Below are 27,929 nucleotides of genomic sequence, written 5' to 3' on the forward strand. Positions count from 1 at the left end.
ATCTTAGTGCATTATATTTTGTTCATCAATCTAATGTACCGCAATTTTATACAATGTTGCTCATCACCACTTAATACGTTTGATTTTGATTAACAAGTCAATTTAATTTAATTTAATTTAATTTTGTCTCATTTATTATGTGTGAGTATTTGGTCGTTTGATAGGAGTTTGTAAGAAAAACGTGGCAGTGAGCTATAAATTACAGAAACGTAATCAATCCTTATTTACCGCACATCGCCGCCTTTCATGCAATTTTTCATTTTCTTTCATCCAACCTAAAAAAAAATCTCAATCAATCTCTACCAAAAAATTCCCAAACCAACCAAACAATACCCTTCTTTTTTCTCTCACAAAATTTTCTCGAGAAACTTCCAGATAATAATGGAATCTACACCGGTGAATTGGGAAGCTCTTGATACTCTCGTTATCGAATTCGCCAAATTGGAAAATCTGATCGAAGATTCTTCTTCTTCACCTTCTCCTTCATCTCCTTCTTCTTCCTCTTACCACTCGCGTCTCATCATTCGTCAGATCAGACGCTCCTTAGAAACCGGTGCAATTGACGCCGCCGTCGATCTCCTCCGTCTCCACGCTCCTTCAATTCTTAACGATCACAGGATTCTCTTCCGTTTGCAAAAACAGGTAGGTTAATTTCCATTTCTATTGATTTTCTAGGTTTTGCTATGGTTATTGTAATTTCACTTTGTAATGAAATTTTCGTTGTTGTGTTGTGTAGAAATTTGTTGAGCTTCTTCGGAAAGGAACGAGTGAGGATCGTGATTCTGCTATTGATTGTTTGAGGACTTCTCTTGCTCCTTGTGCACTTGATGCTTATCCGGTATCTGAATCTAGAAATTGAAATTTTGCGATTCTTTGATTTTTGTTGTTTGAAGCTTGATTCTGACGGTAATCTTTGTATTTAAGGAAGCATATGAGGAGTTCAAGCATGTTTTGCTCGCATTTATTTATGATAAGGAAGATAAGACCTCTCCTGTGGCAAATGAGGTAGGTTTCAATTCTACTTTTACTGTGTCTGTTTCACCCGGTGAAGTACTGATTTTGTAGCTTGTAGTATGTGGAGAAGATGGTGTTGAATAAGTTGTAGTATGTAGTAATCATTTGTATATATTTTACTCACTTATTAGTTAAGTGTTGTGTGTTTGATGCTTTCATTTGTGTTATTTGATTGATGCTACGTTGCCTAGGTGCGGGTATGGTACTGGTACCCATATGGTACGGGGTACTGCATTTTTAGAGAAACTAATGTACATGTATGGACATAAATTAAGGTACGGGTATGTACCCGGTACTGGTACGTACCCGATACTGGTACTCTCCCTGAAATGGAGTAGCCGTGCATCATAGGATTGATGACTATGCCGTCTCCATAAGTTTCATTTTGATAGTAAAAGATAACATTAATTACTAGTTTGTTGATTAAACACTTACCTTGGCTTAATTATAGTTAATAATTGTATAGAATGTAGGCATAACTTCTTAACGTGTTATTATCTTAAGTGGCAGTTAAAAAATGGAGGTAGTATCGTTTATATTTTATATATACATTAAAAATGCATCATCTCTAACTAGCCTTTCTCCTTCTTTTCATCACAATTGTTCATTTTATGAAAACAGAGTTGTTTTGCTATGAATGTTCCTATTATCAAGTTAAAATCAACACATTTTAGAAAATGAAAACAGAAAATGTTTTCACAAACTAAACTGCCCCTTATATACATCGCTATTTGTTTTTATTATTCTTAATCATTAATCAGAGTTGTAGAGTATTGAAAACGTTACTGGTTTATAGAATGCCACATACATTTGCTTAAATACTATAATGCTCATCAATGAGTGTTGTGTCTAGCAAAATAGGCCAGTCTCCCACAATGCGGCGAACCAACATTCAAATCTCTGTTGGAAGAGGTACTCACATTTAGTGCCCGAGGCTTCACAAACAAGATTGGCTGTGATGGAGTGTGGGTGTTGGTGAAACCAAAAATATTATTATGTGCACGATGCAATCACCCCACCACTGATTAATTAGAACTTAAGTTTCATCCAGAACTACTGCAGTGGCAGTGTTCTGAAATGGCACATGAGTATTTCACCTGTATATTCCTATCAACATCAAAGTTAGAACAATTTGATTACATTATTTTGGTTGTTCAACTTTTACAAGAGTTGGCAAAAAAAATTAAGGTAATATATAGTTAGTTATATTTTGATAGTCTGTTGGTTAAGAAACTTAATTAGGGTGTGTTTGGTAAGTCCAATAAGCTAGCTTATTGGACTAGCTTATAAGCTTGTTTGAAAAAAATAAAAGTGTTTGGTAAAAAGCTTTTCTCACGAGCTTATAGCTTTTTTTGAGATGCTATTTCAAGTAGCGTTTGAGCTTATAGCTTATAGCTTTTTACAGTTTTTTCCATTTTTAACCTTTAATTTAATTTTATTATTTTTTATAAAATAAAAAACTACCCACTAAAACAGAGCCTTAGTTGGTCAGGTTGGAATAGGTAGAAGATATAAATAAGGAGAGAGAGCCACTACGATTCATCATGGTGGGTTGTGCTCAAGTAGTTCGAAAAGAAGTTTGGCTTTGTCTTCAAGATTTTGGTTTTGGGGAGCAAGGATATAGAAATGTGGAAGGGGTTGAAGATGTGAGCCAGGAAAAGGGTAGAAATGGATAAATAAATCTGGGACAGCTAGGAGACTTGTAACTAAAACGGGAACCAAAAATGTAATTACCTTTAACTTTTAGAACCTTTTTCTTTTTTTGTTGTGGATGATTGTTGGTAGATGTCCACAAAATTTGGTGATGTGTGATAGACACTGCTAATTGTAGAAACACTTCTTGGCCGGTTTTTATTTTTACTCTTCAGGACACCATTGTAGGTGTCAGAGATGCATTTTGGCAGCATCTTGCCAACTGCATTCTAATTCTAATGATATGGCCCCTCAGAGCTCTGTTGTTTGTGCATATTGGCATATTGCTAGTTGCCACCTATTGACATTTTTACCGTTAGGAAAGAGGGACATTGTCCTTGTTGAGTCAGTTGCAAGTTTTTGACTGAGTGGCAAGTTGTAGGCGGGGAGGGTTGATACTCCTGTGGAAACTCATTTCTTTCTTTAGTATAAAAAAAAATACAGAACACAGAACATGCTATTTCCTGTCCACTTTTTATCTTTTAATGTTTTCACTTTCCAGATCAACTGATTTAAAACTTTATTGATAATGATGTTGAAAATTGCACCTACCTTCTTTTTGAAAAGAGTTGTGTATGATCTTATACTTAGGGTTTCAAGAATGAATTTTTAAGCTCATCATCAATTTGTCGTGATTTATCTTGCAGTGGTCTGAAAGGAGGCGGCTCGAGTTAGCTGGATTTATGTCTTCTATGTTAAGAGCTCATTTAAATGCTTATGATCCAGTTTTTTCGATGGCCCTGAGATATTTGATAAGGTTATCCATCAACTTCATCTCATTTAGTTATTATTATTATCTGGACAAATGATATTGTTTCTATTTCTAAACAATCATATTATGCCAAATTTTACAATGTTTTTCTTATGGATTTCCTGCCTTTTTTATAGTATACACAGGGCATATTGTTTACGTCAAGGTATTACATCACCCATCTCAGACCTGACTGAAAGATTACTCCTTGAGGAACGTGATCCACCTGCAACACCACAGGACATATTATATGAAGTACCACCATTTGATGAGGTGAGAGATCTATGTTGTATAATCCTTACGTTTTATGACATTTGAGCATAATAATATTGATTTCCAGGGATAATATGAAGTATGTCTATGTTGTGTTTATTACCATTTGGAAGGCCACGATCTATCCTTCTTGACCTCTCTTCTCTGTTCTTTCTCACCCTGTTTTCTCTTGTTTTCCATAACTGTGATAGGTTTGTTAGGTGAGTGTTTGTTATGTTAGTTGGGCTGACAGTTGTATGTTGCCTTTAAATAAGTGGTGAGTTGGAGTGTTAAACTTACTTATATGTTCATTTGTGAGAGAAGTCGCGCGTTCTATTCAGTGATCAGGCGAATCTTCACAAAATCTTCTAATAAAATACCAACTCCGATCAATTAGTATTAGAGCTCTCACATCCTGGAGCATCACTTGTTGGGCATGAGAATGGACATAGGAGTTGAATTGGTGGAGACTTTTCTGGACTTGAGCAACTGTGGAAAAAGGCAGTGAAACAATAGTAGTGGATGGATTGGTGTGTTAGAAGGCGAAATGGGGCCACCCTAGCCCATTGAGTGCTCTACCTCGGGCCATCGACATCATACGCTGAGGCTATAGTGCAAGAAGTTTTGCACAAGAGGATCAAATCTCTTGGGAGCTTGATGCCCCAAGATGTTGGGCCTTAAAGAACAGTAGTGTACCTAATTCTTTGGCAAATAATAAGTGATGTCTAGCAGGTAGGACAACAGTACGTTCCCAGATACCTATATCCCTTATCCACACTCCGGTTTGGGGAGATGTGGAGATATCTAGCGGCATTTGAAAGAGCTTATTTAGGCTTACCTTGCGACATTTGTACTTGCATAAGTGTTTGGAAGAGCTTATGAACATAATTTATGTTATTGTTCGTAAACTGTTTTCAGCTTATTTTCATTTGCTCCGCTATTGTTTTAGAACAATTTATCATAAGCTCTTATACAATATACGCTTGGCTAACTGAATAAGCGCTAAACTGATGCCCCTAGTCATTTGGAGAGAATTGGGAGTCCTGGGAGGCATTGCTCAATTTTTCGCTCTAACCCAATCTGCCAGATCAGGTTGTTACAATGCAAACTCACATCATACACCTTATAGAGATGTATACACATACACACACAGGTTCCTGGTTCTTTGCTGCTGTTTTCTTTTCTTCTGTTGACTGTAGTTATGGGAGGGTGTTAGTACCACAAGAATTGGATTCCAAAGAAAAAACACATTTATTGGAAGAAAAAAAGGAAAGAATAGGAGAGGAATCTTTCATCCAAGAGTTTTCCCTTCACAATAGAGTTGCTACTCTATTCACAAAATTTATAATATTAAAATGATACCCTTTCTAACTCCAAAACCTCCCGATTGGAACATGACAATCCTTACTACCCCATTAACTAACCAACTAATTTCCCATAACATTAACTAACTAACTTCCCTTAACATTAACTAACTAACTAACTAACTAACTAACTAACTAACTAACTTCCCATAACTAACCTTAGCTACTCTAATTAGCATTATTCTATATCCTAACAGAGGCTGTCTATCGGAAGTCGATGTAATTAATAGTGAATGTCATCATTTTGTGAAAACTTATGAATACATTTCTATATCCTAACAGAGGCTGTCTATCGGAAGTCCATGTAATTAATAGTGAATGTCATGTCATCATTTTGTGAAAACGCTTATGAATACATTTCAACGTTTTATAATGATGCATCTGGCCTATTTTTCATGTGTTTAACGATGCATCGTTCTTATTCTTAAGCTGAAGTTATATGTTTGGCTCTGAAATACAGGTGGACATACAGGCTTTGGCACATGCTGTAGAGCTTACCAGACAAGGGGCAATAGATAGCTTAAGATTTGCCAAGGGTGATCTATTCCTGGCATTTCAGGTTACATATATAATCTTAATAGTTCACTTGCTTTTGGCTGGCACCATTTTAAATATTACCCTGTAACTCTTTCATTTACTTCAAGTTTTTTTGTTTGTTTAATATATAATTTGGCCAAGTGTAGATGATTTTCTTTTTGTTCTGATAAAAAACTAAAATTTAGAATGTCAGTTTCTAGCATTTCATCTTTTGATTCTGCTTTATAGTCGAATATTCCTGAATATATAATTGTACTGCTGATAACTTTCGATTGTCTCTGATTCTAGAAACTTTGGATTTAAAAACTGTTTTTCATGTATTAACCGGATCTAAGGAACAATATTGATAGCCAAGAAATAATATTCCCTTAATTTGTTTTTCCACTTTCAAACCTAAGAAACAATCTCCTCAATGTGTCAGTGGTAAGGGATAAAGGCTGCAAACATAAAGGGATGAAATGAAAAAATGAACAACAGTTGTTTGTTAGTGCAATATGACCAAACGATTTTTGGCTGATCAGTGATTTTGTTAATTTTAAGTTTGATATTTCCTTCACGTGTTCATTATTGTATCCTTTTTGTTGCAGAATGAATTGTGTCGGATGAGATTGGATGTCCCATTCCTTGATCAACTTGTTCGTGAGTATTGTGTCTACAGAGGCATTGTCGACTCTGGTATAGAATCTCCTCTGTTGAACCCAGCTCTCTTTTTGTGAAATATGTAGAAATAATTCCATGCTACTAGCTTCCAATATTTCGTATCTTTTGTTGATTTTTCTGATGATTTTTCTGATCATTCATCTTTCATTGGATATCAAGTCTTACTCAAGTTTTGAATTAATGCTTTTAGGTGGCGATTTTTTTTACCAGTATTGTCTAATATTTCAATTAAAATATTTTCTCATATCTTATTTTGATCATATCTTCTCAATTTATGTGAACTTAGCAACTGAGAAACAACATATGCCAGAACCTGTAAAATCCAACCAACAAGACCCTGGCTATTGCTCATCAAGAGATTGTTCTCTCGAGCTGGATTGTAATACCAGTAAGCATTCTGATGGTGAAACTTCCGTTACCAATGCTCAGATGGATGGTTCTCCTGAAAATAATGCTGATGTGACGAGCATGCAAGGAATAGATTATGAAGTACGATGTGCTTCTGAGCTTGCAAGTATTCATGAAGACTGTAGCACCAGTGGATCACAGCACCTTGAAGATCCAAGTGGTTTGCATCGAAGCAGATTGCCTGGAAATGGAGAAAGAGCAAAGCGTAAGCGATGGAGAGGACGATATGATGACAATAGTTACATGGCGAATTCTTCTTCGGAAGAGCACAAGCAGCAAGAACATAGCATAAGTACCACTGTTTCAACTTTATCAAAGGAAAAACAGGTATATGTTTGATAATTTTGATGTTATTATATGCTATGTAGGAGATCAATCATTGACAGATTATTGTTTCCAGGGATCTGAAAAGCTTTCTGTACTTGATGTTAGTAATGTGGAGGATAAATATGAGATTCTGTTGGGCATGAAGGAATTAGCTAGCAAAGGGATGGCTGCTGAAGCAGTTGAAGAAGTCAATACTATTGATCCAAACTTCTTTGGCCAGAACTCTGTTTTGCTCTTCCAACTCAAGCAGGTGAGTGGCTTCTATTTGCTGTCCATAGCGTTTTCTTTATTAATTTTATAGGAGATGGCTAGGGGTTGTCGCTAGGGTCTGCATAACATCATCATTAATGTTATCTCTATGTGGGACTTCTGATTGTAGGTTGAATTCCTCAAGTTGGTCAGTTCTGGTGATTATAATGCTGCTTTAAAGGTTGCTTGCTCCCATTTGGGTCCTTTAGCTGCTAGTGATCCTGCTTTATTAAAGCCTTTGAAGGAAACTCTATTGGCTTTACTGCGACCAAATCAAGATGCTCTTGGAAATGCATTACCTCTACATGCCCTAGCTGCTTCTCTCCAGGTCTTGTGTTTTGCTAATCAGACTTTCCTAAGTAAAATTCATGATAGAATTGTTGGCAAGTCTGATCCCTCATTCCAACATTATATATCCTTTTTCAAAAAAAAAAAAAAACATTATATATGTCTAGGAGTACAAATATAAATTTCTCTTTGATGGTGTTTTCCCAAGTAAAATTCATGATAGAATTGTTGGCAAGTCTGATCCCTCATTCCAACATTATATATGTCTAGGAGTACTAATAGAAAAAGAAGGTAATCTGGATTTGGATCCTTTAACTTTGGGTTCTCTACCTTTGGCTGACTTTAAGCTAAAGTGGAGAGAGAATGTGAAAAAAGGTGGAGAAACATGGAGGGAAAAGATGAGAGAGAAAATGAGAGATATAGGAAAAAGGGTAGGTAACTTTGCCTCCCTAATGCTATGTTTGGATGAGAAAATAAAGTGAAAGGAATGAAAGTGAGAGGAAACAATGTTAAAGGAATGGAAATCAATAGAAAGTAAATTAAGTAAATTGAAAGTAAGATGATTTTTTAATTACATACAAGTTTAACAACAAAAATTGATTACTTAAAAATAACAAGAAAGAAATAGAATAAAGGCAAAAACAAAGTGGAACACAAGAGATGATAATTCTCTCGTAAATAATTGCTAATCATGCACACCATTCAAACCAAGGGCACTTTGGACATTTTACCAGAAAATGAGCTCTCCTTGCGCTTTCTTTAAAAAATAGTGCAGAGGGCATATTTCATATTCAACCCACAAATATTTGATCTTTCCTTCCCTTTTGTGTGACAACCAAACAAAGGAAGATGCTACTTCCGAGAAACTTCCCATCTCGTTTCTTTCCTTCCTCCCACTTTCTTTGCAACCAAACATAGTGTAAAGGTAGAGATTCCTTATGCGGGATTGCATATAATTTATGATTGTGAATGATCGATATGTGTTGAAAGCTTATAACATTCACAAATGTAAACCAATTTAGTGTCGATAGCTTAGCAATCCTAAATAATATGGACTTCCAAATAACAGTAAATTATCTGATGCAAAAAGTATTTATAGCAAGCCCTTACCATGTCTATCTTTAGTGTGCGATATTTCGTTTTCTGCTGGTGTGCTGTTCATGCTGTACTCTGTACCTGAAAGCTTTTCCGTGAAGGACTTTATTCTATTGTTTACTAGATACTAATATTTCACTACAATGTGTTATTTTGAACTATAAAATCCATTTTAGAGCTTTGCTATTTATTACAAAAGGTTTGCTAACGAAATTCAAGAAACACACGTTAAGAAAAGAAAAAAAACACACATAATATTGGGATTGAGCGGAAATCACGTTGCACGTGGGATATTAATTCAAAGTCATGATTCATTCTTGTATTTCGTCTCGTAATAAGAAGCATTTTTCTTCATTATAAATAGGTTGCAGTTGGTCGGAGGCTTGGAATTGAAGAACCTCAACTCATGAAAATAATGCGAGCCACACTTTATAGTCATAATGAGTGGTTTAAACTTCAAATGTGCAAAGATCGTTTTGAAGGTCTTTTGAAGATCGATTCCTTGAAGGAAGCTAATACTCCCTTCCTTGCTCCAGTATATACGTCCAAGTCATGTGCTGATAGCTGCACAAATGGATCTTCTCAGGTTACAGTATCTTCAGGCACCAAAATGTCAGAGGATGGTAGCAGTCCAACCCAAGAGTCTTCCAGGGATGTCATCTGTGATGAAAATGCAATACTCAAAGTAATGGTAGGTTATGGTTTCTTGCTGTTAACTCCGTTTCCCTTTTCCTTGCAAAAATTGAATATTTGATTACCATGTCATATGCTCTTAATCTTTTGGTGGGTTTTGATATCTTGCTATATTGTTTTTTTATGCAATATTTAATTAACTTCATGTTATATATTTATAGGAAATATGTTCTAGTTTTGACTTACACTGTTTCTGTTTGTTAATCTGACATTGAGAAAGCAATACATTTACAACATGAGTTGTTTGGAAACAATGAAGCCTCTAATATTAATTGTCCTAATGGGTTTTACATATATTTATTTATTTGTTAGTATTTTGTCTTGTTTAATTCTTCTAGTTTGTTTAATCCCATTTGAGTCTATGCTATAGACTACTGTTTCTTATTTGGTGAACACTCCGGTACCCTAGAGTTTAGTTGGGTACCGGTACCAACCTAACTCAAAGGGTATCGAAGAATTTACCTTATTTAATCAGGTGAAGAAAAACATGCCTATGCAGTTTCATGAATTTTATCTTGCATGCCAAATTCTGTCTTGTGTAAAACTTCAAAGTTCAAACCCTTCATATTGTCTTGCAAGTTAACTTGAGAGGCTGCTCTGTTGACATTTAGTTATTTTCCTCTGGTTGTGTGTAACTATGACATAGTGATTTCTCTGTTTTTCTTGGGACAGGCAAATAAGTGTGACTTCTCATATGTGGCTCAAACTAAGTAATATCAATGTGACTAGTTTCATCAGTTATACTGATATTCGTAATTTAGTTTTTTTTTTTTTGGAAGGCTTAAATTTAGTATTTTAGTTTTGAAGTTCAGTCACCATCCCTCCCCATCAGTAATGATCTGCTGTCTCTTTTCACTAGTAGTAGACTTCAGTTCAATCAAATAATGTTTCATAACAAGGTTTCTTTGCATGTTATGCAGGAGTTTTTGGCTTTGCCGAGGGCCGATGCTATCCATCTGCTTGGCCAATACAACGGAAATGCGGAGACAGTAATTCAGCAGATATTTGCATAGGCATTATGTAGGCAATGTGGAAGGAGAATCAAGTTTATTAAAATGCAGACAAGCTAAATTACTTTTCCAATATAATTTTATTTAAACTTGTGAAATTCTTTATACCACGTGTAAATGTGCAAAGAGGAAGTTGTCACGTAACGTTTGAAATCTGAATTTGACATGATCTTATTCTCTGTACAGAAATGATTTATATTCTCAGTTTTAGTATGAGAAATTTGTAAGTAATACAGAAATGATTGGTGTGCTTGAATGTTTCATCGAACCCCGGTCAATCCACTTGTGTGTGTGTGAGTTTTCAATGACTTTGTCATTTCGTCTATCAACCAAAAAAAAATATTTATCAATCAAGTATATTTTTTGTCATATGAAATTAACAACTCTATTAAATCTAAAATTTTTAGTTCCTCTATTTTCCCATTCGTTGCAATTTTTAGTTCCTCTATTTTTACTCTAAAAGTAGTGACTTTTGATCTCAAATATGATATTTCATTTTTCTTGGGTAAAAGACGAAATGACAAAACAATTATAAATTTACACACACAAGTGGGAAGCCGGGGTTTGAGCCCCGATCATGACGTCTGACCCAACAATTTCGGCATTTTTGTCAGTTGAGTCAAAATTTATGTACTGCTGTTTCATCTTTATATTCAATGTTAAAGACAATAAATCAGGACGGGAAAAATTGCTGTTTTTAGAAGAAAAATACAGGTTAAGACAAAAATTACAACAAGTATGAAAATAGAGAGAAAAAAAATTTATTTTAACATAAAAAAATTATTATTGGGAGTTTGATAAAATAAGAAACTAAAAATGCAATTAAGAACTTACTTGGATGTAGGGGTGCTCAAATCCAAACCAATCCAAATAAAAACTGAAAACCGATAAAAAAAAACCGAAAACCGCAAAAAACCGAAGTTTTTTGGATGTGTTTGGATGTTCTTTTGTGAAAACCGCTGGATCGGATCGGATTTCGGATTGATTTCTTAAAACCGATCCAAACCAAACCAAACCGCATACATATATTTTAATATTTATTTATCTTTTTATTAGTATAAATATATATTATTGCATTAACCTTTTTTCATTTTAAATTTTGTTCATACTATATGTTAGTTTAATTTAATCTATTTTAAATTTTGTTAATACTATATGTTAGTTTAATTTAATCTATTTTTTTTTTACTTTTTGTATGTTTTGAATATAATTGGTAATTGTCATTCCAAAATATTAATTTTCAATATATTATATGTTATATTTTACATCAAACTTAATATTTATTTTGTCAAAAATGTCAAACTATTATTTTGTAGCGTTTTTTATAATATTTATATTTATTAAAAAAATTATAATTTGTAATTTGGATATCCAAAAACCGATCCAAATTAAACCGCATAATATTGGATCGGATTGGATCGGATTTTTTTTATTTGTCATCCAAAACCGAACCAAACCGCAAATGAATTTATTTTTGGATCGGATGAGTTTTTGCCTCAAAACCGATCCAAACCGAACCGCGAGCACCCCTACTTGGATGGGGTCACCGGATGATCATGAAAATCCATGGTCTAGGAAAGTGACCTCCATTGCACTTTTTCCTAAGATCTACCCGAATGGTGGAATCTAGGGGTGCTCAAATCCAAACCAATCCAAATAAAAACTGAAAACCGATCCAAAAAAACCGAAAACCGCAAAAAACCGAAGTTTTTTGGATGTGTTTGGATGTTCTTTTGTGAAAACCGCTGGATCGGATCGGATTTCGGATTGATTTCTTAAAACCGATCCAAACCAAACCAAACCGCATACATATATTTTAATATTTATTTATCTTTTTATTAGTATAAATATATATTATTGCATTAACCCTTTTTCATTTTAAATTTTGTTAATACTATATGTTAGTTTAATTTAATCTATTTTAAATTTTGTTAATACTATATGTTAGTTTAATTTAATCTATTTTTTTTTTTACTTTTTGTATGTTTTGAATATAATTGGTAATTGTCATTCCAAAATATTAATTTTCAATATATTATATGTTATATTTTACATCAAACTTAATATTTATTTTGTCAAAAATGTCAAACTATTATTTTGTAGCGTTTTTTATAATATTTATATTTATTAAAAAAATTATAATTTATAATTTGGATATCCAAAAACCGATCCAAATTAAACCGCATAATATTGGATCGGATTTTTTTTATTTGTCATCCAAAACCGAACCAAACCGCAAATGAATTTATTTTTGGATCGGATGAGTTTTTGCCTCAAAACCGATCCAAACCGAACCGCGAGCACCCCTACTTGGATGGGGTCACCGGATGATCATGAAAATCCATGGTCTAGGAAAATGACCTCCATTGCACTTTTTCCTAAGATCTACCCGAATGGTGGAATCTAGGGGTGCTCAAATCCAAACCAATCCAAATAAAAACTGAAAACCGATCCAAAAAAACCGAAAACCGCAAAAAACCGAAGTTTTTTGGATGTGTTTGGATGTTCTTTTGTGAAAACCGCTGGATCGGATCGGATTTCGGATTGATTTCTTAAAACCGATCCAAACCAAACCAAACCGCATACATATATTTTAATATTTATTTATCTTTTTATTAGTATAAATATATATTATTGCATTAACCTTTTTTCATTTTAAATTTTGTTAATACTATATGTTAGTTTAATTTAATCTATTTTAAATTTTGTTAATACTATATGTTAGTTTAATTTAATCTATTTTTTTTTTACTTTTTGTATGTTTTGAATATAATTGGTAATTGTCATTCCAAAATATTAATTTTCAATATATTATATGTTATATTTTACATCAAACTTAATATTTATTTTGTCAAAAATGTCAAACTATTATTTTGTAGCGTTTTTTATAATATTTATATTTATTAAAAAAATTATAATTTATAATTTGGATATCCAAAAACCGATCCAAATTAAACCGCATAATATTGGATCGGATTGGATCGAATTTTTTTTATTTGTCATCCAAAACCGAACCAAACCGCAAATGAATTTATTTTTGGATCGGATGAGTTTTTACCTCAAAACCGATCCAAACCGAACCGCGAGCACCCCTAGTGGAATCTATGTTATAATTTGTTGCGCTGAGGTCTGTGTTGGCACGACTCCTTAATAAATAAAAGAAAAACAATGCAATTAAGAAAAAAAAAAGTCAATGTAAAAAGGTTTACGGTAATCGATAAGGGCCCGTTTGGTGCACAGGATAAGAGACAGGATATGATAACTGTATCATATCCTGCCGCAATCCAGTGTTTGGTGATACAGCAGGATATGATAAGTTAATCCTGAAGCTTATCCTATCCTGTCTCTCTAGTTATAATTTTTATCTTGAATTTGAGCTGGGTTACCAGCAGGATAGGATAAGAAGAAAAAAAATTATTGATTTATTTTATAAAATATATTTTAAAATACATAAAATAAAATTAATAAAATATAAATAATAAAATAATTAATTTTTAAATATATATGTGATTTTCTCACAGGAGTAATTTTGTAATTTATATATTCTAAAAAAATCAAAATTTTACTAAAATTATAATATTTTAAAGTAAAATAATTATTAAAAAATTGACAAATAGGAAACTGATTTATATTTTTTATTTTAAAGTAAAATGATTATTATATAAAGTTATTTGATTACTTATTTATATTTTTTATTTATAAAATTCAAAGTATTACAAAATAATTTTAAAAAAATAACAATTGTTTTACGAGAGTAATTTTGTCAATTGAATATGTTATATATCTTATCATATTATTATGAGCAAGTATGTATTAAAAACAAAATATAATAGTTATCATGTTTGTTATCCTGTGTGCACCAAACACAGGATATGATAACTGAGTATAACTGTTATCCTGCTGTTATCATATCCTATCCTTATCCTGTTTTATATCCTATCCTGTTACTATGCTATCCTGCGCACCAAACGGGCCCTAAGTGTTTTTTTTTGCAGTACTATCTCACTATGACACTATCTCCGCGTGAGACGAGCGTGAGATTCTGACTCGCCTCTGTTTGAGCAATGAGAGCGGGATTACCGTTTACGTTACGGCATCATCATGTTTGCTCATTATTACAAACAAACGGACTTGTTCATTTCTCCTTGGCTTATGTTCCACTTTGTTTTTTTTTATTTTAAAGATCATTACTCATTAAATATGCTTTTCTTTTAGTAAATCAAATATATCTTTCAAGCACATATGTGAAGACTAATTTTCTTAAAGTAATTGAGATCAATTTAAGGAGTTTACATGTCCCAACAAATACTTTTCCATACAAATTGGTCGAAGATCGAACTTAGAATCAAATAATTAAGGGAACCAAATATTAACTACTTATGCTACACTATATTGGCATAATTTTATTACAACAACCTAAGCATAATTAAAATCTATTAAAATTAAAATCTATTATTAAATTTTTATTTAGTAGTCAATTGCTAGAGATTTTGTATTTTTATTATAAGTATGTATAAACTCGACATCTTTCACTTATTCATCTTAAGAGATGAATTTTTAGTAATTAAGCTACTTGAGAAAAAAATAAATTTATCAAATAGTATAGTGACTATTTGTAAACTATTTTTTTTGTGATATCTATTTACTCCCTTCGTCTCATTTTATAAGATCTCATTTGACTAAATTCACTATTCATATGTCTTGTTTTTATCGTATTTTTCTAAAAGTATATAAATGTAAATATTATCATATAAGATCTTGTTTGATTTGTTTCGATGAATATTTTTAAAATATCAAATTTCTATAATTTTTATAATAAAGAATTACAGATATCGTAATCAAAATTATGTATTGACATACGTGCAGTGGTCAGTGAATTCTTATATTTTGGGATGGAGAAAATATAAACTAATTTTGACTCTACTTACAAATTTATTTGGCCAATTTTTTAATATTTTTTTTGGCTAATATTTTTATTAAAAGCTTAAAATAAAAAGTAGCTATGACTTTTCAAAGAGAACTTAGAGTCTGTTTGGTTCTATGAAGAGAAAGTGAGAGAAAAAAAATTACGCAAATTAATGAATGAATTTGAACCATTTTACAATCCAAATTTATTCATCAATTTCTGTAATTTTCTTTCCTTTTGATCACTTTCCATCATACCAACGATAAATATCACTATAAAAGTCTCACCATCACCATAAATAGAGACAAATGCTAAAATGACCTCATTCGTTAGAATTTACTCCTATTTAATATACTATAATTTAGAATTTACTCCTATTTAATATTGATACAATAAATTTGATTAAAAAAATCAACAACATGTTTCTAGTTTCTACTACTTTTTTCTGTTCAAGTGGAACGAAGAGAGAAGTACTAGAGAACAGTACTTTCCAGTTTAGCTTGGTTGGGTTTATAGCTTTTGAGTGCTTCACAGAACCTTCATAAAAACACAAACAAGATCTAAACCTCAATCATTGTCTTGTTCTTTTCCTTCTTCCTCACCACTTTCTCTTAAACGACAATGGTAGTTCAAGACATGTTTTACTTCAACAAGGTAACATTTGTTTCTGTTTTTGTGGTCCTTTTATACTTAATTTTTGTCTTTTATTCTATCATAATAAACAATGTGCTTGTTCTTTTACCTACCCATCATTCTATTTATGTTTTTTGTTCCAATTTGAAATGTTTCAAACACAGTCAAAGAAAAAAAAAATTATCTTTTTCTGAGTTACCTCTGCATGTTTCGATCTGGGTCATTATTGTTCATTTATGTATTATTTCTTTTAATGGGTATGCTTAATTTTTCATAAAGTTTCTACCTTTAATAATTTTTCAGCACAAATTTATGATCTATGTACCTATGTGTTTTTTGCAGGACATTCTAGTTATAAAGCCTCAGAAGAAATCACCATTGTTGTTAAGGATGTCATTGTTGATGTTTTCAATGGTATGTGGTGTTTTAATATTCTATGTGTGTTTGAAACAAACAAGCATCCATGCTAGGACTATTCTTCTTGAGTTACAGCAGATTGAAATGCCCTCTAGAAGTAGATTCAACCTAATTGACATTCCTTACCTACATTTCCCAAATCCTGTGTCTTTTAACAGGTATTGAGAAGTTTAGTATTGATGAATCGTATTTCTTTGTTTGTTTTGATTTGATCCTTGTTAATTTTGTTGTTGTTGATGATGGTAGGAGTGAGTGTGCTCGAAATCCTGTTCGATTGTTTGCTATGTTGACAAATCAAAGATCGGGAAGTGGTTGGTTCGAGACCCTTTTGAATAGCCATATGAATGTAAGTTCACATGGTGAGATATTTTCGGTTCCCGAAAGAAGAGTAAATGTATCTACAATTGTAAAGACTTTAGATAAAATTTACAATTTGGATTGGCTCAATAGTGCTTCCAAGAATGAGTGTTCTGCTGCTATTGGCTTGAAGTGGATGCTTAATCAGGTAAAAATTCTAACTTTAGTGTTCTGCAAATTCCGATCTTTCGTTGTTGAGTTTCTTTTTCGATGTGGAAATGATTTGGCATGATTTTAATTCAGAATGAGAGTTTTACACCGACATGAACTTAATAGGATAAAATTCCATTGCTTTGGAAACTATTGGAATGACAATACAACAACCGAATGACATCAAAATGGAATGACAATGTTGGTAGTAATAATGGTAGGACGAAAATCGATCATTAGTGACACTAAAAGGGACTAAAAGTATAGTTAAGTTGATTCCATCCGAGAAGCTACTTTTGTTCTCGATTAGTGCATGAGAAGTCAATTGTCCATTGTTATGGAATTCAATGTTTGTTAATGCAATGCTTTCATGCAACATCATAAGACATACTTGCTTTGATTGCAACGATTTTGATGATTGGTTTACCCTTTTGGCCTAGGCTTTGCAATTTTGTGTTATGAACCTTTGCGGTGAATATGATAGGGACTTATCATTTTGCTGCATAGGTTACCAAAATTAGTACTTAGTAATAAAAGAATTTAGACATTTTTAAGTTTCATGCAGGGATTAATGGAACACCCTAAGGAAATAGTAGAATACTTCAACTGTAGAGGTGTTTCTGTCATATTTCTTTTCCGGCGAAACTTGTTACGCCGAATGGTTTCGACACTTGCCAATTCCTATGATCGTTATGCTAAGCTATTGAACGGCACTCACAAGTCTCATGTTCATTCTGCCGAAGAGGTATATCTTTTCCTATCCTGCTCTCCTTAAATTTCTTTTATACCAATAGGGTCTAGCGTAAGTGCTTGGTGCGCAGTGTGTATGAGTGTTGTAAACTCTCGGGTACCGAGACTGATTCGGGCTAATAAAATGAAAAAATAAATTGAAACACGTACTTGACTTTCTTTCAGGCTGATACTCTTTCAAAGTACAAGCCTACCATAAATTCTACGTCATTGCTGGCTGATCTGAAGGATATGGAGAGAAAAGCTGCAACAGCTTTAGAATACTTCAACACAACACGACATATGATATTGTACTATGAGGATCTTATTAGAAATCGAACTGTAAGAGCCTCATCATAAATTCCTTCATCTTTTACTAAACGTTGCAATGAATTATCTTTTTGGATGCATAATACAAGCTTAATCTGAATATTAACTTCTATATGTACACGCTATTTCTATAACAAAAGATAAAACAAAATCAAACTGTTTTCATAAGTATACTGTGGAGCTTGAGAAAATAAGCTCAAAATAATAACTTTTAGACATGTTATAAGTTGTTTCCATAAGGGCTCTTCTCCCAAACAGTCTCACATCACAAGTGCTTATGCCAGTAGATAATAAGTCGATCCAAACAAGCCCTTGTTAGTTTTCATTTTGCTACACAGTTGTCCCATGATATATTATAAGAAATTTCAATTTTATCACAGAAGTTTTACCAAATTATGTGTAACTATGTAGCACCGACACTTCAGATTGAAGTCATGTCTGGTGTCCGACACCAACACATGTGGTTACATTCAAATATTTTGCTTTCTCGAATTATTACCGGTGTCGACCTTGTACATGTCTTTGTCATGCAGCGAATGCTCGAGTCCAAAATGTCGAGACTGAAAAGTCTTCCGCTGGTGACTTCTTGGACAATATAGCAACTCCAAAGCTTTAATATGTGATCTCACTTTCTATGTTTATTGCAGAAGCTAAAAGAGGTGCAAGAGTTTTTAGGATTGCCAGTAATGGAATTAACGAGCCGGCAGGTTAAGATACATAAAGGACCATTGTCAGAACATATTAAAAACTGGAATGAAGTTGCCAACACACTCAAAGGAACTGTGTATGAAAGTTTTCTAGAAGCCGATTCTTCATCATAACATAACCTCTTGTAATTCTCATGAAAGGTGTAAATATCAACAACACTGATTTTGTTCGCTGAAAGAGTTTAAAGTTTTGGTGCCTGCAGGAATCTTTCACATTGTTTCTAATCAACATTCTGTTGATTAGATGAATGACTTTGGTTTGTTTGTACTAAGTCTCTAGGTTTTTTTTTTTTTTTTGTGCATTCTTGAATGACCTTGTAAATGTCAGCTAATTTATTAATTAGTAAAGTTGAGCATTGGTTAATTTAATTCAAAGGTCTTTTGTGTGCTTTTTATTTTATTGTTTATGTAATTCAACTTGATATGATTTTGGAAGCCAAGCTATTGTGTCTAAGAGACTTAGCAACAAACTAGGCATTTTTCTGTGTATTTGTTCTTCCCTTGTTTGTTTTTTAGAATTTTTTTTTTCACATTATTCGATGAAAAATTAAACTAAATGTGTATTTATTGGTTTGCATAAATATTATTATAGTGCTAATCTATGTTAGACATGTTAACTATAGGATTGATTCAACTTGTAAGATTTGAATTACTTCATTTATAGAGTTTAGATTATATTTTTCTACATAAAATCTTGTAATGTACTTTGGCCCTAAAATGGGAAAGTGCGAGCCTCTATCTTATATGGTATGAAGACTTCATATTGAAGACATGTTATGTGTTTGACGCGTGTTGACATAGTTACATTTAGTTATATATATTTTTTTCTTCAAATTATTATCATTGTCGACATGTTAGTGTTGTGTTTGATGTCTGCATTTGTGTCATATTATTTCAAAGGGTGTATAATACACCGACTGCATGACTGCAGTACGTCTTGAGTGGATGGAATCCATATCCATACTTTGATGATATTTTTAAAGATCAAATTGTACTTTTAGTTTTCAAAAGGGATAAAAAAATGTGTGTATGATATGATTCTTGTGATTACCACCATCAACGCCAGCTGCTTCATGGTTGTTAATTTGTAGGTAAACGTGATTATTTTGTGCCAAAGGACCACTTTATCTATCAATGATTTTGCTTTTGCAAGTACCAACCACAAAAAGAAACAAATAAATAAGGAGAAAAAGCATTTAAATGTGTATCTAAAAAACTCCATAATATATGGCACTAACTCTTAGCAAACTGAAAAGTATCAAAACAACAAAAAATTGAGTTTCGTTTTAAGCTTTTTCTAGGCTTGTTAAAAAGTTATATCTTTCATGCAAAAAATTCAGTGAAGTTATACACATATTACATAGTTGTCTTAAAGTGAACAGTTTATTATTGTTTAGTACTGTTGTGAATTCAGACTGAAAATCACACCAATAATACTTTTGATCTGTGGGACAAATGAATTGAAGCAACCTAAACAAAATGGATGAGCAATAATCAATAAATCAACAAAAATTAGAACTACCAAAACGATAAAGAGACACGATGAAATTATTTACCCAGTTCGGTTAAAACAAACCTATTCTGGGGGAGAGAGACCCTCCAATCTACTATCAAACTTCCTTTTTGATTACAAAGATTCATTATAAAAGAGTTGCAAGAATTAGACTTAAACTTTAATTCTACCTTTTTCCAAAATTTCTTCCCGTGACCAAGAGATTTGAATGATAAGTGATTACAAGGTTTTAGAATCACTTCCCCAACCCTAAAATATACCCAAAATTAAAGGAATCCCCTTTGATCTTAGATTGATGTTGGATGAAGAACCCTAAAAAACCTCACATTTTCTCTCTCTTGGCTGCTGCAGAATGAGACAACATATATGTAACACGATTTTTCCGCCCGAGGCGCCAAGTTTTCTGCCTGGGGCGTGAAAACAGTGAGCTTGGTCCTGTTCTGCAGAAACTTGTGCCTGAGGCGCCACTTCCTCCGCCTGGTGCATGAATACAGTAGAAAACCAGTTTTCTGCTTCAATTTCAAGGCAAATTCCAACAATTACTCTCTTCATTCTTATCTTTTGATGTGTAAGGTATAACAGAGATTAATAAATTGTTAAATTTGTATATTATGTATTTATACTAAAACACTCTTATTTACTTCTACTAAGCGGAGTTAGACTGATTTTTTTTTGGGAGGGCTGTAGTGGAGTTCGAAATTTTTTATGGGTGCCGTGTGTGTTCTTGTGACCATCGTGATCTCTAACACATATCTTTAGACTAGAATTCATTGAAGCTTTTGGATACTTTCCAACACACAAATCTTTGTTGATGTTTTCTCTCCCCACCCCCCGTGATTCTTTTATACCTCCTGAATTTCCAATTTTACACTTGCAAAAAACTTCGGTTTATAGAAACCGAAGTTTTTTTTGCCTTGAAAACCGAAATTTACTCTGAATTTGTACTAGAAAAAATTCAGTTTCTGCGAACCGAAGTTTTTTGCAAGGGCAAAATCGGAATATTGGGGGGTATAAAAGAATCACGGGGGGTGGGGAGAGAAAACATCATCTTTGTTACCAGCAAAAGCCTTTTCTCCACCCAATATAAACAGCCCAAATGGAATTCCATCAGAAAGAAGATTTTCAGAAAACTACCAAGCTTAGTTTCATTTTATCAAAATTTTCAGGAATTAAACCAGCAAGTTGGTTTCTCGACAAATACAGAGAAGTCAAAGAAATTGTAAGCAAAACCAAATTTGGAATATGTCCAAATAAATTATTTGGAAGGCCATAACGGAGTTTGAAGTTAAGGGTCCATTTGTTATTTTATAAATTGAATATTTTTTTAAAAAACTAAAATAAACATGTCCTAAAAAAATCTATAATCTTTTTAATAATTTGTAATTGGATATGAATAAATTAAGAAACAAACTACAATTAAAAATTATTTGATAGTTTCTCTTCCGGTCCCCATATTTCTTTTATACCCTAAAAAACCCCATTTTGCCCTTGAAAAAATTTGGAACGCAGAAACCGAAGTTTTTTCGAAATTTTTCTAATGCAAATTCAGGGAAAATTCGAAAAACAGAAACCGAAGTTTTTTTCAAGGCAAAAATTTTTTTGGTAAATAGAAATTAATATTTTTATTGAAGGGCAAAAAAGGAAATCCAGAGAGGAAAAAAGAAACATGGGAGGCTGGAAAAGAAACTATCAAATTATTTTGAATGAGTAATTCTGTACTGGGCCGATACCCTTAGCCCATCTCAAGAAGACTCTTCACTCATTCTGTTACGATGTTTTTTCATTAGGCCCCATGGTTTTTTTCTCCCCTCTGGATTTTACTTTTTTGCCCTCAATAAAAACTTCGGTTTCTACGAACTGAATTTTTTCTGTCTTGAAAAAAAAATCGGTTTCGGTTAACCGAATTTTTCCTGAATTTGAACTAGAAAAAAACTTCGGTTTCTACGAACCGAAGTTTTTATCAAGGGCAAAATTGAAATATTTGGGGTATAAAAGATACACAGGAACCTAGTGAGAAAACATCTTCGGTTATACTACAGCTCAGTGTCTACGCACGCGGTTTGGTTTGTTACGTTTTCAAGAACAAGAAAAACATGATGCAATCCTGGTGGATGTTGGTGCTTGTGGACAGTGATTCTTATGTGTGCTAGCTTCTTGAAAGCTTTTGTATGATGTAAATTTGGACCAAGTGTTAAGTTCAATTGTTATTTATTATGTGAATTTTGAGATGGTATATGAGTTATTGATGACCTTTGAACTAAATGCTATTGCCAAGTGAATACTTTGTTCATAATGCAAATTGGGATAGTTAAATGCAACCTAAGTGACCTTATATGAATTTTGAAATGGTTAAATATTGCATCGACACCCTAAAGTCTAATAGCTATTGGCTTTATAAAACCTGAGATGGTTAAATCTTGTCTCGATAACCATCAAATCCAATTGCTATTGATGATTGTGTGTTGCTTCGATGATGCTGAAGCCTAATTGCTATTGGCCTTATAAATTATGAGATGGTTAAATGTTGTCTCACGAACCCATCAAGTCCAATTGATATTGTCTCTCGAAGATATATAACTTATATGGTTAAATGTCAGCTCGATGACCCGTAAGACTAATTGATATTCGTTATGTGGATTTTGAGATGATATCTTTGTGCCATCCATCGTTGACCTTGTACCAGAAGCCTTTGATTCTTTGGGATGCACTGATACATTCATTTTTAATTTTAGCACTGCTTGCATAATGGTGCCGACTTATCCTATGACAGAATCGAGGATAAGCTGTGGAAATTTTAAATTTTGATCTCTAGAAAGAATCGAGGCTAAAGAATGTACTGTGCATGTAAAAAGTGGGGGATCATCATCATAAATAATGTGTAGGTAAAATAAGTTGTGCAAAAATGCTTGTGTTTTTCTGCACAGAAAAATGCGGTTAGTCTTTCCGACATTACAAAATGTTCTCACCCTCACTCACGATCTCCACTCTCATTAAACAAATTGTTGGTTTAAGGAACAATCATGATTGTATTTTCTAAGATTGATTCTTAGGTTTGTGTTGGGCTTGGATTAGAAAAGCTATAGGGATGCTAACTTAGTTAGTCTTCATGATAAAAGTTATTGTCAGCTCCAATTAGTCAAATCTTTGGGCAATAAAATATTACAAAGAAGATGCTGAAGTTAAATTTCTGGCACTAGATAGATCAACGCAAAAAGCAGAAAGTGACAGTACATGGTGCTACTTGGATGGTATATACTTGCAGCCTGTCATTTAGGTTTTGATTCTAGAACTAATATGTTCAGATATTCAATTCTATCAGGAAACACCCGCCACAAATAGAATGGGATGACCAATAGTGAGTCCTATTTATCATATGATTAGGTGTAGTGGTAAACACTTTGTTTTTAAGCTATTTGGACTATTTGATTTGATGGGAGCAGATCAAAGTTGTCTTTCATTTTACATGTCCAGATATGTATTTCTTATTTTGAACTGTCATGATTAAAGGCAATTTATTAGCTATTGATTTTAGAATAATATGTTCGCATATTCAATTTTATCAGGAAGCATACAAATTAAGTTCAATTGACTATGCAAATTGTGGGATGATATGTTTGAGACAATTGATGGCCCTAGACCTAGATCATCTAGATGCTATTGTAATGTGTGAATACTGAGATGGTTAGATGTCACCTCAATGACCCTCAAGTCCAACCGCAATTCACTATGTAAAAATTTTGAGATGGTATATTTGAGCCATTGATGACCATGGTTGCAATGTGAATTCTTTTGTTCAATTCAACTGCATAAGCAAGCACATCATGGCAAAATGCAAAGTGAGCAGAACATGAAATGGTGAAAGCAAAGAGATAGATATGATTCTCTGTAAGGTAAAATGATAAACTACATAAGTAACTTTGAGTTATTGATGACCATGGAACTAGAATATATTGCAATGTGAATTCTTTGTTCATAATGCATTATTGAAATGAATGGTATATGTTCGAGTCATATATTTTTTTTTTAAGGCTAGTGTAGTGCAAAAGCATCAGTCGTAGAAACTTGACATCCCAACTATGTTGACACCCCAAGCAACACCAATCATTTGCAGCACCACACAAAAAATTATAATTGTAGTGCACAAAATCACTTATGCATTAATTTGTAATTGTAGTGCTGTTTAATAATTCTCTATAAGGTAAAATGGTAATCTTTTACAGGATATATAAGAATTTAGCTGCATGTCCTCAAACTTAAACCACCCCTTGGCAGCATTGTGTTACAAGATGATCACTATTCCATATTTGGTTGTTTAACTAAGCCCTGCATTGTGTCCAATAATCATGTCTCATATTGTACTCCTAAAGTAATTAACATTTTCCTATTGCATCCTTATATCATTTTTCAAAAACAAGAAACCATTATATCATATATGGTACTAAAGAATCTCCCCCACGTACCACAAAAGGGAAAAGAATCTCCACCTTTAACAACTTGGACGGTCATAAATCACTTCAAAACCTACGGTACCTTTTTTATCATGTGATTTCATGTTGACAAAAATAAATAAAATGATGAGAAATACTAATGAGTGTCTTTGGAGCACTTTTTAAAGACTTTAAATGGTAAGTTTTTTTAAAAAAATTATGAAAAATATAAGGTTAATGCATTGTACATTGAAATGTTTAACTTTTTAAATAAATAGTTTTTATAATTGGAATTCTTAAAGAATATCCTGAGACATTCATTAGTAAAATCCTAAAAATAATTGTTCTGGACTGAACTGAAGTCACAATATGAGATTTATTGGCCCAATAAGGTCTCTGACTCAATGGCAGACTACCAATGCTGACACAAGGTTGCGAAGTAGAGAATAGAACTCTAGAGTTTATATGAACCCTCTTATCATAATCATACAATCGCGTAAATCATTCATGGGAAAGACGTAGTTGCCTGACGGCCTACATGACAATTTTTTTTAGTCAGGTAGTGATTAAAAATTCCACCTTTAAGATGGATAAATGGAGTGTCAGGAATTTGAACCTCGACCCCTACATATAAAATATGATATTCCTACCAACTGAGTTAAGATTATAAGAACGGCCTACGTGGCAACTTTATTCTCATTTAGTGAAAACATAAAAGCTCTTTAAACTTTTATTAACTCGAGCGTTGGAGTGTCTTTGCAGGTACACCTCCCCTACTCTGGTGAATGTCAATCGTGTTATGTCACATCGCACCTACTTCGACCATTATCACCACAAATCATTGGCGTCGTCTGCGGAAATCAAGCCCACGAGTCCCCTTAGCCTCGACTAAAAGGAAACTATTCCGATACACCTTAACGTCTCGCATTACTTAATAAGCGAGATGTTTTGTTGGACAAAATATTATTTATGTATTTTAGACAACTTGTTCAAAAGATAAAAAGATGTCCCGTAATTCAACGAAGAATTTAAATTTTTGTCCGATACCTTAACCCTTAGTTTGTCCAATTCCAATGACAGTTTTAAAATCAAACGTATTACAACTGCAGTTGTATGTTGGATCCCTAATTTTTAAAGAGCTCAACTAACAATACGAACCCTATATACTATATTAGGACTATACATTGGAGGCGCACTTCATCGAAAACGGAGAGAATCAAAATCAAAAAGGTTTCCCACTACTTAGCCCACCATTTAATTAAGGAGAGGAGAGAATATTCAAAAACGAATATATATGTGGTGACCCACATACTCATGTTCTTTGAGCTCTATAAAAACCCCTATCATACAACTTAAATGTCACAACTCAAAATTTCATTATAGTATATGCTTCTTAATATTTGATAATTAGATTGCTTCTTTAAAAATCTTAGTTCAAAATTCATACTTCTTAGTTACTTAACATATTTTCTTCAAATGGCACAAAACAAATCCATTTTCTCTTTGATTTTTGTTGCACTCATAGTTCTTAGTCAAACATTTGAGTCCATTGAGGGACGATATCTTAAGTCTAATGAAGTTAATCAAAGCCCCATGAAGCATAATAATGCTAATAATGACAATGTTGTCCATGGAAGCATTTCAATTTCAAATGCAGAAAAACTTACAAGCATGTCTCCACCAAGTGTGGTGGTTAATGGCGCAACCGGCGAACCATCTCCTCCTCCTACACCGGGTCGTGGCGTCAGCGATTTTAGGCCTACAACTCCTGGCCATAGTCCCGGTATTGGACATTCCATTCACAACTAAGCCAACAGCTTCACAATATATTGCATAATGTATATATTGATTAATTATATTAATTATCTATTTATGTTTTGATTCAGTGCATATGTATGAATTTCAATGATCAAAAAAATGAAAAAGAAAAAAAAAAGTTCTAATGATTTATATTTGTTATTTACTACGTATATATCTGTGTTTTGAAACTTTAATTAATATTTCTCATATATGTGTGCAAATATGTACAATTATTATGAATATTTATTTTATCAATATATTATATATTATGAATCTAATAAGAAATATTGATAAGTTTTAATTATATGTTGTTTCTATTTTTTTAAAAGTAAGAGAAATGTGATCGAGGAGAAATAGTTGTAAGTCCAAACTATATAAGTTGAGCAAGCGAAAGTAAATAAATAAGATAAAATTATCATCGTGGAAGTGTTTTGTTTTTTTTATAAATTCTTAGGGCATCCTTGCATTTTTTATGAGTGAAAGGTGAAACTTATCTTGTGTTGCGGACATTAGTGGTTTGTGTGGTTGACCAGGACGGGTGAACTATTTTGCTTTGCTTTGGTTTTTTCTTTTTTTTTTTTGTTGAGGTTTTTGTACCTATTTATGGTCTCCTTTCCTTCCATGCTTTTTGTTAGTTATCTTTATGGTACTTTTTTTCTTCTTCGTTATTTCTATGATTCGACATTGGACCCGAGTATCGCTTGTAATAATTTTTTTAATATATATGTTTGCCATTCATAAAAAAAGAAGGGAGAAATTAATGTTTCTTGAAACTAAAAAGTAAATATTCATTTTCAATAAAACAACAATATTGTTTTTATATGCAAATGCTAATAAAATTAATGGTTATGTTAATTTTTCACAATGAATTCAGGTCATCTCTTTTAACCAACTTGGGATATAAAACGGGAAATATATAATTTTTTATTGATTCAGTTTATCTAGCTTACATAGTAGATTTTGTCAACTAAAATGGAGGTTATATAGTAGAATTTTATACAAATTAGTGCTTCTGAAAAATTCATGGTACATGATCAGTGCTGCTTCTTTTATAATTATTTTTCAACTGTTTAATTGTGCAATGAGCCAATGACCTCCTAATGGGAGATTTACTTTTACCATCCTACTCATTTTCTCGTGCGCTTACCAAAATACCTCCGTCCGCTACTTAGGTAGAGGACACCCCAAAAACACCCAACTTTTATAACGTCCGCTACTTAAGTAGTTGACGGTATTTTTCAAAAAATTCTCATTTTTAAAACGTATATTATTTAAGTAACAAAAAGGTATAATTGGAAATGCGTAGGGCGCGTGAGAAATTAATAGGACGACAAAAATAAATCTCGTGAAAGGAACATTTCAGCCCATATACAAGACACAGCCCATGCCATTCAAAAAAAAAAAGAAAAAGATCCAGCCCACAAAATTAACAAAAAGGAAAACACAAAAAGTGAAAAACTAACAAAAAGGCAAAATATCCAAGGTTTAGAAGTTACCTCATACCCCCACAAATCATAAAAAAATAAATAATACTAATTTTAAACTTTTTAGACTTACACTCATTCACCCGATGAGTTTTCTAGTGCCTTAAAAGACTAACTCTTATAAATGTTGAATATA

The 27,929-nt window shown here is 32.8% G+C and overlaps 3 protein-coding genes across 5 annotated transcripts; all 3 read left to right on the forward strand.

The window, feature by feature from the left end:
• On the forward strand, positions 1-10,648 carry LOC123881587. Its single transcript, XM_045930307.1, has 12 exons — positions 1-642; positions 737-838; positions 925-1,005; positions 3,354-3,463; positions 3,595-3,730; positions 5,534-5,632; positions 6,198-6,285; positions 6,557-7,005; positions 7,079-7,255; positions 7,385-7,582; positions 9,002-9,328; positions 10,251-10,648. Exons 1-12 carry the CDS (start codon positions 382-384, stop codon positions 10,341-10,343), a joined length of 2,121 nt encoding a protein of 706 aa, XP_045786263.1. The 5' UTR covers positions 1-381; the 3' UTR covers positions 10,344-10,648.
• A 4,908-nt stretch (positions 10,649-15,556) lies between these two features.
• Positions 15,557-19,189, forward strand: LOC123881588. 3 transcript variants are annotated; one of them, XM_045930310.1, is made up of 6 exons: positions 15,557-15,900; positions 16,222-16,454; positions 16,543-16,801; positions 17,369-17,548; positions 17,719-17,874; positions 18,510-19,189. In XM_045930310.1, exons 1-6 carry the CDS (start codon positions 15,868-15,870, stop codon positions 18,681-18,683), a joined length of 1,035 nt encoding a protein of 344 aa, XP_045786266.1. In that variant the 5' UTR covers positions 15,557-15,867; the 3' UTR covers positions 18,684-19,189. The 3 variants fall into 3 exon arrangements, with proteins under 3 accessions (XP_045786266.1, XP_045786265.1, XP_045786264.1); XM_045930309.1 differs by having other exon boundaries at positions 15,595-15,900; positions 17,348-17,548; positions 18,513-19,189; XM_045930308.1 differs by having other exon boundaries at positions 15,601-15,900; positions 17,348-17,548.
• A 6,796-nt stretch (positions 19,190-25,985) lies between these two features.
• LOC123922785 (precursor of CEP3) lies at positions 25,986-26,318 on the forward strand. The gene has a single exon (XM_045975475.1). The coding sequence runs from the start codon at positions 25,986-25,988 to the stop codon at positions 26,316-26,318; it is 333 nt and encodes a 110-aa protein (XP_045831431.1).
• Positions 26,319-27,929: the final 1,611 nt, after the last annotated feature.

The sequence above is a fragment of the Trifolium pratense genome, linkage group LG4 (genome assembly GCF_020283565.1).
Source record: "Trifolium pratense cultivar HEN17-A07 linkage group LG4, ARS_RC_1.1, whole genome shotgun sequence".
Lineage (NCBI taxonomy): Eukaryota > Viridiplantae > Streptophyta > Magnoliopsida > Fabales > Fabaceae > Trifolium > Trifolium pratense.